Genomic DNA, 11,566 nt, shown 5'->3' with positions numbered 1-11,566 from the left:
TTTCATATAAAAGAGACGAAGGAAGCATGAATGTGGCTTTGTAACTGCTACTATTCAACATAATAATGAGATTAATTGTAATAGTAGTCTCTTTAATTGCTCCTAATTTCAGATTATTTCGACTTAGACTTGTAACTGATCAAAGTTCCTTTACATGTATTTGTTAAATATTTACTTTTTTGTACAGAAATATTATAGGAACAATGTGTTATTAAAGGGTAAATATGTACTTCAACTTTTAATGGGTATTTTAGTAATTCAGGTTTGACATTTGGTGTTCCCGCTTATAATATAGTATAGTATAATATAATAATAATATAATATAATAAATATGATATAGATAGATAGATACAGGGGCGGACTCAGGATTCTCAGAGGATGTGTTCACCACTAGTTTGATAGTAGAAAAAAAAGAATAAATGAGCTTTATAAGGATTGATCTCTGGTCCCTAGAGAAAAATTGCAAATACTTAACCAGTGAGCCAACACAACAAATCTAACCATGGGTTCACAAAGGTAATATTTAGACAAATTATATGAATTATACACATAATATACACAATTTTGTCGAACACCATGAGTTCACGTGAACCTTATGGTACATTATAAATCCGCCCATGGATAGATATAAAGACTTTTTCATGAGCAATATCTTTTCTATTGGGAATTCAAAAAGTTTTTTGTACGCCAAACAAAAATATTTAAACAATAAAATATTAGATTAATAAAAATTAACTTGATTTTTTTATTATTATCTAATTGAATAATTTAACGATTTTCCTATTTGATAGGAGCAGTAGTATTAGTTATCTCACAATCAATGTGTCACGATATTTCTGTTTCTGTTATATATAAATCTATTCCTATACTATAAGTGGGAATAACCAGGCAACTCATGGTCAACATGTCTGTCTGGCATAAGGATATTTTTGAAATTTCATAATTTATATACTTCAAGGTATTGTACTTTCTACCTTTATTTCTTGTACACTTGATAAGTTTCTAGGAAGTGTGGGGTCCATCTCAACTTCCCATCCCACTTTGTTACCGCAGCATTTTAAAACTGCCACTTACCGTCTAATAGCCTGTTTGGCCAAGCTTATTTTTGGTTAAAAGTGTTTGTTTTTGGCCAAAAGCACTTTTGGCCTCAATTTGAGGTGTTTGGCCAAGCTTCTAGAAGGAAAAAAAGTGCTTTTGAGGAGAAGCATAAGCAGTTTTGGAGAAACAGAAAAAAGTAGCTTCTCTCCAAGAGCACTTTTTTGAGAAGCACTTTTGAGAAAAATACACTTAGAAGTAGTTTTTTAAAGCTTGGCCAAACATTAATTGCTGCTCAGAAGTGCTTTTCAAGCTAATTAGCCAAACACAAACTGTTTCTCATCAAAAGTACTTTTGAGAAAAGCACTTTTGAAAAAAACACTTCTCAAAATAAGCTGATTTTTGCAGCTTGGCCAAACGGGCTATAAGTGAGCCCCTCTTCGGTTGTTTCAATTCACACTTACTAATATTTTAGTTCTCTGTTTGTTTTATAAATTGACTATGGTATCTTTTTTATTTTTCACATTCTACATTTAATGCTCGATTTTACACGCTTGCGTCTTACTTTTTAGATTATAGAATCGGGCTTCTGCAAATGGATTTATCTTCTCCCTTGTGAGTAGGAGTAAAATATTCTAAATATTCCAAGAAAAGATTACAACTATGCAAAAATATTTCCATGGGCTAATAACTTTACTTTATATGTTGTTAATGTCATAAATTTCACACAAAAAATGTATTTTTATTTGATTTGTATTAAATTAAATTGTATATTAATATTTGTACAAATAATTAGTTGGACAAATGTGCTCTTCTCACCATTTTATACGTTGAACTGTAAATATACGTTTAAAGTTCTTTTTTAAACGTAAATTTCTTCTCATCATTCAAATTTTAAGTAGTTTTTCCCTATCAAACAGTAGTATAAATTTTCATAATCAATAATTGAAGCTAAAATCGTCCAACTTTAGTATATGCATATCTATAATCTTATAAAAGTAACATTAAATCTTTCTTTGAGTAAACAATTTTTCTGAGTAAAATAGAAACCAAAAAACAAAAGTCATCTTCTTCTACTTATTTCACCTGTAAATAGTTTTAAATGGGCTATATCCCCTTTCCTAAATGTCATTTTATTAAGCTAAATATATTTGTCCAAAATAAATGTTGCTTCGGGAAATTAAAACGATATTAGCTATATTTTCCAATTCTATTTTCGGTTTACTAAATTACCTACAGAGTATAATGAGTAATTTGACTGTGATATAAATATAACTTAATCAAATAAATTTTTTAATTATTGTTTTATATGATTTTTTATGAGTATAAAAAAATTAAAACGATATTTATTTTAGACATGAAGTAATATTAAATATGAATCTAATTATAGTTGTGTTAGATAACGTGGCATTGCAACAAAAGAAGATTGTAATGCTTATAAGTTGTACGAAAATTTTATTACTCAGGCTAATTCGCACAACATGATCATAAAAACAGGCTCCTTTTAAATTTTATTTTCAAGGTATAATTGAGATCAATAAAATTACAATTTTTAATGACTTTAGGTGATTTAAATAACTGTAAAAATTGTACGGACGCCCTATTTGGTCGCCCCCATTTAACCTATACCCATTTTTTAAAAAACTTTTAACTTGTACTCACTTTTTAATTAACTTCAGCCCCCTTTCTCCTCCTCCTTCTCCTTCTTCGTTTTCTTCTTCTTTCTTCTTCGGCTGTTGGTGCAGATTATTTTTTAGGTAAAATTTCTTTTAAACTGTTGGTGCATAGAAGTTAAAACTTTTTTTTGTACCTTTATATGATTAAAAAAGAAATTATTTTCCATAGTTACTTTTGTGAGTGGATACTATCAAGATACTATTGTTAAGTGACGACGTCTTTGCATTTTAATCGTATTACAGAGCTCATTATTTGTTCTCGCAATCAGGGATAATTAATTTACATTTATTTACTTCTTTTTTTTGGGTTGTTATGATAAATATTATTAAGGTGAAAGTTGTTTCTTGTAAAGCTAAATTGAGTATGTTACCATATAAAAATTCTTGAGCCTAGTGCTGAGATTTTACCCCAAAGATTTTAACAAACTAACAAGTTGTTTGATGGATGGATCCCCAGCTTATTTGAGCAGATCCTATTCTAAAGTTAGCTTCTAAATAAGTTCAGCTCTAGAGCTGAAGTTCGACAGTTACAAAACAAAAACTTCAGCTCTAGAGCTGAAGTTCTCCAGTTACAAAAACAAAAACTTCAGCTCTAGAGCTGAAAGCTTACAAAGAAGTTCGCCAGTTACAAACAAAAACTTCAGCTCTAGAGCTGAAGTTCGAAAGTTACAAAACAAAAACTTCAGCTTTAGAGCTGAAGCTTACAAAACAAAAACTTCAGCTTTAGAGCTGAAGCTTACAAACAAAAACTTAAGCTCTAGAGCTGAAGTTCGCCAAGAGCTGAAGTTTGACAGTTACAAAATAAAAACTTCAGCTTTAGAGATGAAGTTCGCCAGTTACAAACAAAAATTTCAACTCTAGAGTTAAACTTCAGGCCCGGCTACTAGAATGCTGAAGTTTTGCGTGATTGCCTTTGCTACTTCAATCCCGTATGCTTAAGTTATGCGAAAAAGCGAGTACGTTTGCAATTTTTTTTGCAAAACGGACACAAATTAAAACGTGGCACAAAAAATGGGTACAAATGCAAATGTCCCAAAATAACTTTAGTATCCTTTGAAGATGAATGGGGTCTAATTCTACCATACACATTTTTATGACTCCAATATTTAGATAATAGTGTTATTGGGCTCATGCATATCATGCGCTAGCCCTCACTAGTATAAATATAAATGTAAATGGCTAGAAAGGACAAACACGTCATTTTATTGCTGTATTAAAAGTATATTCAGTTGCACTGTCAAATTTGGGCTTAATTAATTGGCTTATTAAATTTTCTTCCCCTTCTACTTTGAACACGTGTGTTTACTCCTTTCTTCTTTGTGGGGGACAGCTGGTTTCCTCATTCCCTTTTCGCTTATACTGTCCCTCCTACTTCTTCCCCAAACACTTTTCGATCTATTGTCAGACTCATGTCCCTTCTACTTCTCTCTGCTAAATTGATGCATTCCCTTTGTTCCAAATTGGTCAGCCATCTTTAGGTTTTTGTTTTCTTTTCTTATCGGTCCTTTTTCTTTCTGAAAATTTTATGGATCTTCTGTATTGAGATGGTTTGAACGAAAGTCTGCCTTTTTGTGTGTCGATAACATAGTTTAAAGGTATTTCCATATTGTTATGAAAAAGATTTATATCCGTTGTTTGCATGTCATTTTTCATGTCGTCTCATCATGTTTTTTGAACTTTGTACTCAGCACTATGAAATGACTATTTGAAAGTTACTGTATGTGAGTTTCTTGCCATTTTTTGCTCATAGTTTGTTTGATGTTATTGTTGGAAGTTGTATGCCCAAAACTTATGTTGTTATTTTCAGTGTGAAACCTTGACTGCTAGCATTGCAGGGGAAATATTGCTCAGAAGTCAGAATAGTTGCTCAGCTCTTCTGCAGCTTACAGTAGTTTAGATTTGTATGTCGACTATGAATCTTCAGTTTATTCTTACATTAATTTCTATTCATAATTTTTTTTGCGTGTGTGTTTGTTTGTGTAGTATTTCTTTGTTTGCTCTCTTCTTTTTATTCAATTAAATGAACATGCACTGTTTCTAGGAATTTTGCTTCAATAAGGAAAATCCGGACCCTTTTTTCTAGATCATATAAGATTGGAAGTATTGCTTTGTTTATAGGTGTGTCCTACCTGATTTCTTTGTTTATCTGATCACTAGGTTCAATGTATCAATAATGGTTAAGATAATGAATATGTCAATCTATAGAAGGAAAAATATTATATGCTCATTCTAGATATTTAAAGGCAATATTGTAGCAGAAAATGTATACTTCTTCTTGGTTTTGCCAAAATAATTTCTCTCGTGTAATAGAAAAAAAAACAATTTTCATCTAGCTTTTGGGGGAAGGGGGAGAAATCAGACAATAATTTGCCCTTCTCCTTTTTTTTTTTTTGGGTAAATTTCCGTTGTCCTATCCAATATACTGTAGTTTTGACTACCCATACTGGAAGACTTAGAACAAAAATTGTGTTGTATGTTTCATTGTTAACTTGTTTTTTCAAGACTTATTGATTGACATTGTTAGTTAAATCTGAACTATTTTAATGTCTTAAATATAAGGAATTTTAGGGAAAAGATTAGCTAATAAACTCTATTCTCTCTTACTAACTGGCGACTTTGAAGAGCATTACAAACAAGTTCTCGGTGATATTCTTCCAGCTTTTTGTGCTGTTGCTCGATTCGATTCTTCAAGATTTAGTCTAACTTCATAGTGTTGGTTGGATTTTTCAAGGTACTGCATTATTTCTATTGGTGTAATCACAATCTGGTGGGTATTTTCGAGTTCCTATTCTTTTGGATACAATGATGTCAGTAGATCGTCATTGTAAACCATAATCTTTGTTGTCTTTGCTCTATGTTTCTATCCTGTTGTTCCATCATAACTCGCTGGGCATGTAAAACTTTGATTCTAAAGCATATGTCGTTTTAATAAAACATGTTGTTTTACCTAACAAAATGTTGTTATTGTTTCCTCCTATTTCGATCTCTTCTTCTTGCATATTTATTGATATAATTTTTCCCCGTTTGGTTATCCGGTTCTGGACATGCATATTTTGATATGGTTCTTATTTTGCATGTATCCCGAGATTAGTGAGATATGTGGATAAAAAATGTTGTGTGTTGGTATTGTCCTGTACTCGGATCGGCTTATTTTTTCTTCAATTTCCTTAAAGACCTAATCCCATTTCTTCCCCTTCATTAATTTTTATTTCAAGGTGCATTTTGAAGATTTTTCTAGATTTTCCTTAATTCTTTTTGGATTATTTTGAGTTCTTACCGATTCCTAATGGGCATATTGAAGTGTATGTTCTATTTTGAATAGTTGGTGTCAAATTTCATAACAACCGGTACTATGATGTTGCTTTAACTTTTGTTATGGACCAGTTATTGTCTGATATAATTCCCCCCCTTCTCTCCACCCCCCCTCTTCTGTTAACTGATTTTGTACATGCACATGCTCATTTCTTACTATATTGTGTCGATTACATTTTCGAGATAGACTTATTCCTTATTTATTTTGTGTAATCTTGGATGTCATATTCTCTGATTTATTGGTAATTTCTTATCATTGTGATGATTTTTGCTCATAGTATGAGCCTAAAGCTTCTTGTTATGTCGGTTCACAAAGTATATTAATCAATATTGATTTGAGTTACTAGACTTATCTTTTGAATTATGTGTGAGCTGATGATATTTGCCATTTGCAGGGTAATAAAACAAAAGCTTTTTGGTCTTCTTTCTCTTTTGTATGGATATTAAAATTTGCTAAAAAGTGTTGAATGCCAAATTTTTTGACTCTACAGTTATATCTAACTTCATGTTAGCTTATTTGATTTAACTTGAAAATCAATCAGACATGTGGTTCACTTTTCACATTCTTTCTTGATCAAAACATCTTGTGAACTCCTTTTCTTGATAAAAATATGACGTCATTTCTTTTTGTTTAATTCTATATTTGTTAAAGTGAACGTGGACGTTATTCATATGTTTTAGTTATTGAACAGATTGTTTCTCTAGAACTGTCTATTTGGATAATTTTCTACTTCTATGGCTTACGTGTAAGTTATTTTAGTAAGGACATTTTCAAAACAATTCAGTTCCCATAAAGAAGGGATAACTTTGGAGTTCCAAATGAATTCTATGAAGGCTATAATGCAAGAACTTAAGGCTGATTGGTCTTTTAGTACTCTTGACTATGACACTTAGTAATGTTTCTGTCACCATGCATTCCGAATGCCAACAGATAAACTCATCGTGGATCACATCTGAGAATCTCAAGCTAAATGATATTGTTTCATGGCATTCATCAACAAATCCTTGCAGGTAACGCTTAAGATATTCTTTCTTCTGTTTAGTTCAATAGATCAAGTGCTTGATGATTTTATTTGTTATTACGGAAAGTAATGATAAAGCTGAAGGTACTAAGTTCCTTTGATGTAGTTGATAATAAGGTGCCTTAGTAAATGCCCCGCCTTGACCAGTGTTATCAAAGGCGAAAAGCGCAAAAAAGCTCTAAGATCTGTTGGGGCTTTAAGCGTAAAGCGAAAATAAAGCATGGGCTTTAATGAAGGCGCAAATGGAGAAAAACTACAAATCTGTATGTATAGTCCAAGACTAATATCTATAAGCATGAATACCAAATATATGGACATAGAAATTGAAGAAATTTACGATAAAGTGAAATATCAATCGTTTAATGTCGCTTCTTCCGGGTTGTGCTCATTGGTAAAGAAAAATATATCTTAAAGCCTTGATGATAACGTTGAAGTGCCTGCTAAGTGAGGTGAAGCACTCAACATGTTTTGAGCCTCGCTTCAGGGCTTAAGAGCGCCTTTGATAACACTGGCCTTGACATAATGAAAACCGAATTGGCAGCATACCAGTATGGACGACTCTAATCTTCAAGAAAGATACTGAACAAAAACTTCTTCAATGGATTCTCAAGATCACTACAGGAATTCCAAGTTCCAAATGGCATTTAAAAGTTGTTCATTTTGTTTCCCAATTGTGGATGTCAAATTTTGCTAGAATTAGTTCTAGTGTAGTGCTAAGTAGCTTACTATAACATTATGTAACTATTGCTTTGAAGAAATTATTTAAAAAGAAAGGAAAACATGATAAAGAAAGAATCTGTATAGAAGTTCAGATATTGACATTAAATTAGGTTAAGTAAGAATGTGAGATTCTTTTGTTATGAAATACTTTTGTAATTATTCTAACATTTATCTGATTTTATCTGTCACCAGGAACTCTCGACATCTACTTCAAGATCATTAGGTAATCAAGTAGTTTCACAACTTCATGTTTGACTTGACATTCAAGATTCCAAGTACCCATACTCTTCAAAGATGTAAGCTTACTTAAGGTTCTTTTTCTTCTCTAAAGTAAAGCTAGGAATTCTTTGATTTTGGTACACACACCTTCTTATAGGGACTATAGAAAAATCTGGATTCATTGATGTTTGCGGAAGAGTTAGCTAGATCCAAAAGATGTAAATGATAGTTTGTGAAAACAGAACTCCTAATTGCTTTTTTGAACACCAACCTTTAGTTTACATCAACATTTAGGTGGCAGGTAGTTTCAAATTGTGCTAGATGTGATGTATATCCCTTTTCTTATGGTTTGTTCTTGTGTTTGTAAACTACTAAATCATCCATTGCACAAAAATGAAATTTGAACAGGTTGGTTCTTAATAACTTTAAGATGTGCAGAGCCTATTGTTTTCTGCAAAATTTAGATTATATCAACCTTATGTTGGGTCAACCAGCTTTGAGCAACTTTGTAGTTCAACAGAATGCAGATAATGGGTCAATCTTGCAACAAGAAGGGCGGTGAAAAAGATACTGTATCTGGTACTGGTACTCTGGATTGGTTGTCGGAAGGGCACTGAGCTTATGTTAATTTTGCACATACCGTAAAGAAGGAATAATATTGTACCCATTTTGTATTAAAACGTCTTTTGATTATGGTTATTTAGTTTTGATTTCAATATGAAGCATAGTGTTTACTGTCAAGAAAAAAAATAACATGTTGGTCCCGTGCGCAATGTCATCCCTCTAGTGTGTGTGTGTGTGTGTGTGTGTTGGAAGGACGAACATGTGCAATATGTGGCTGTACAAGAAGCAACCAGAGTTGTATTTCCGTAATTGTGATTTTTTACAGAGTTGAAGTGGTAATTTGGTCCTCATTCCTACACATGCGTCTTTATATGCACGTGTACTGCTTTTCCTATTTTGTCCCACTCACTAAAATGTTCTTTACCCTAACAAAACTTATCTTCTACTCTTCTCTCTTCCATGAACCAGATTTTCAGAACTTCCATGGCAGTATATCTGGCCCTCAATGTGTGTGTGTGTGTGAGAACATGTGCAATATGTGGCTGTACAAGAAGCAACCAGAGTTGTATTTCCGTAATTGTGATTTTTTACAGAGTTAAAGTGGTAATTTGGTCCTCATTCCTACACAGAGTGTTCCAAAAAACATGTGTACTGCGTCTTTATATGCACGTGTACTGCTTTTCCTATTTTGTCCCACTCACTAAAATGTTCTTTACCCTAACAAAACTTATCTTCTACTCTTCTCTCTTCCATGAACCAGATTTTCAGAACTTCCATGGCAGTATATCTGGCCCTCAATGCATGACCAAAATTTCACTTACAAGTTTCACTCACTGCATCACCTTTTGTTCCTGTCAAGCTCTTTCATTTATTCGGAGGTATGTGTTCTTATTTTGGGAATTTTCCTCAATTCATTTTGAATTTTTTGTGTATCCTTTATCGATTTTTGACTTAATTTATCATGGGTTTATTTACTTTTGTTTGTTTGTGCTTGATTTTTTATGCATCTGTTTATTCCCACTCTTAAGACGAAATATAAGTGTTTTCTTTTAGTGATTTCGGAGGATGTTACAACAACTAATGATCTTAGTTGCCACCTTTAATTGGAGGATGTATAACTTGGCAGCAGAGATATGAGAGCTATAAAGTATAAAACCAGACATGCATGATAAATACCAAAATTTGGTCATAGAAGCAGCAATGAACAATGACTCAAAAATGAATTTTAGCTTTAGCTTTTCGTATAGTATGTGTGGAGTACAAGATTCGGTATTATTCTTCCTCTTAATACAATATGTTAAAATTTTGTTCACGCATTTGTATATTGTAATCACAAAAGTATTTTGAGATGAGTGTGTACCATTCCGCAGTGATAACAATAACAAAATGGTGTGAAAAAGACTACCATTTTAACGAAGTAAATATGAGTATCATCATAAATGCAATTGAAGTTGCAAGAATGAAAGTATTTTCCATACTCTGGGCGACACTCTGTTCCTACCCCGAGAATTTGGTTTCTTTTAGTTATTCTCAAGAATGAATTTGAGTTTTCTCTTTCATATAACCACATCTCTGAATTATATTTCATCTACAGGTACGATGTGGCTTTATACTAAATGTTTGCAAAGAAATGGATAGGAAAAACGTTGAATATGTCAAGAACTCTTGTCTTTATGTTGCCTCTGGTTTTTTTGGTGGATATGATACCCTCACCAGCCATCAAATATAAGGTGCATGTTTTCAGAAGCTCTTTTGTGTTCTTATGGTTATGGCTAAAACATAATAGTATTGGGAAATTTTTCTTTTAAGAGGAATGAGTACCTTTCCTCTTGTGATGCTAATAAGGTATTTTAAAGATAAATACAAGTTTATTTTTGAAATCAGCGCCGGCAATAGTAGCACATATGATATGTCTTAAAATTCATGATTTGTTAATTGTGAACCGTTAGATAACACCTCACTGGGACTTAAATTTTCTTTATAATGTGATTGAACATTTTCTTTTTAATTGTGAACCGTTAGATAACACCTCACTGGGACTTAAATTTTCTTAATAATGTGATTGAACATTTTCTTTTTAAAGATATTCTGTAAGGTACTTAGCCAATAGGTCTTTATACCAAAAGCAAAGGCAATCTATAAGGTGGTTAGCCAATATGATTTAAGGTGTGTGAATTTTTTTTTCCGAATTGGCCTTGATCATTTGATTCTATAATTTCATCAATTGCAAGTTACAAACAAACATTGTTGGAAAACAAATGTATAAACATATCATTTATTTCATTAACAAGATCATTTTTCATAGTTCAAATAACACTGTAACTTGTAGAAAATGAACAAGAAATGAATGTATATATGTCATAATTAGTTACTTTAAATATAAAGATTAAAAGATTTTGTTTCATTAGTAAAAGGGATGATAAAAATTAGGCGGCATTTCAATTTTGTTATTGTTATTAGTTCTTTCTTTTCCATTCCAATTCTCACTGGCTCACTTTTGTGAAGAATCGTAGTTGTGCTTCCGATCGAATTCGTGAAAAGAAAGTGCGGTCGTGCGCCTGATCAGTAGCAACATGACAAACATTCTTCAATTGGTTAGTTTTCTTTCTTGAAATTCTCATATTGCTTATTTCATTTTTCTTCTTAATTATTGCATGTTTGCTGTAACTGGAACTGACAACTAAATGGAAATACTAGTTGTTATTTGCAAGTAGAACTTCTAATGAATATGCTTATACTATCTAACAACCTGCTATACTAATAATAAAAAACACCCAAACAAAGTTATGCAATATCACAAGGTTTATATGGGAAATGAAAAATAAAAATATTCTACGATCATAAAAAGAAAGGACGGACCCAGTCAATGGCCAAGAGACACCTTAATGATTGAGATTCTCATTTTTAATTGTAATATTTCTTGGACATAAGACATCCATTCTTTTTTTTGCTAACCTAATGACTTCATTCCAAAAGACATAGTTAAGAGTTATTACATGCCAAGGCTCGGCGAGTTTT

General features: G+C 32.1%; 1 protein-coding gene across 34 annotated transcripts in view; it reads left to right on the top strand.

The window, feature by feature from the left end:
* Nucleotides 1-4,018: 4,018 nt before the first annotated feature.
* Nucleotides 4,019-11,566, top strand: part of LOC107817592 (uncharacterized) — a 31,094-nt gene continuing 23,546 nt past the window's right edge. For 2 of the 34 annotated variants that reach the window (XM_075245050.1, XM_075245049.1), the window contains exons 1-5: nucleotides 4,028-7,034; nucleotides 7,958-7,988; nucleotides 9,309-9,426; nucleotides 10,143-10,278; nucleotides 11,062-11,142. In XM_075245050.1, coding sequence (XP_075101151.1) covers nucleotides 6,995-7,034; nucleotides 7,958-7,988; nucleotides 9,309-9,426; nucleotides 10,143-10,277 — 324 coding nt within the window. In that variant the 5' untranslated portion in view covers nucleotides 4,028-6,994 and the 3' untranslated portion in view covers nucleotide 10,278; nucleotides 11,062-11,142. Of the gene's footprint in view, nucleotides 7,035-7,957; nucleotides 9,427-10,142; nucleotides 10,279-11,053; nucleotides 11,143-11,566 lie in introns of all 34 variants that reach the window. The other 32 variants (XR_001655231.2, XR_012705530.1, XR_012705539.1 and 29 more) reach the window with 31 other exon arrangements.

The sequence above is a fragment of the Nicotiana tabacum genome, chromosome 22, assembly GCF_000715075.1.
Source record: "Nicotiana tabacum cultivar K326 chromosome 22, ASM71507v2, whole genome shotgun sequence".
NCBI classification, from domain to species: domain Eukaryota; kingdom Viridiplantae; phylum Streptophyta; class Magnoliopsida; order Solanales; family Solanaceae; genus Nicotiana; species Nicotiana tabacum.
Note: the sequence above shows the minus strand (reverse complement) of the source record. Positions and strands in the feature narration are given on the sequence as shown.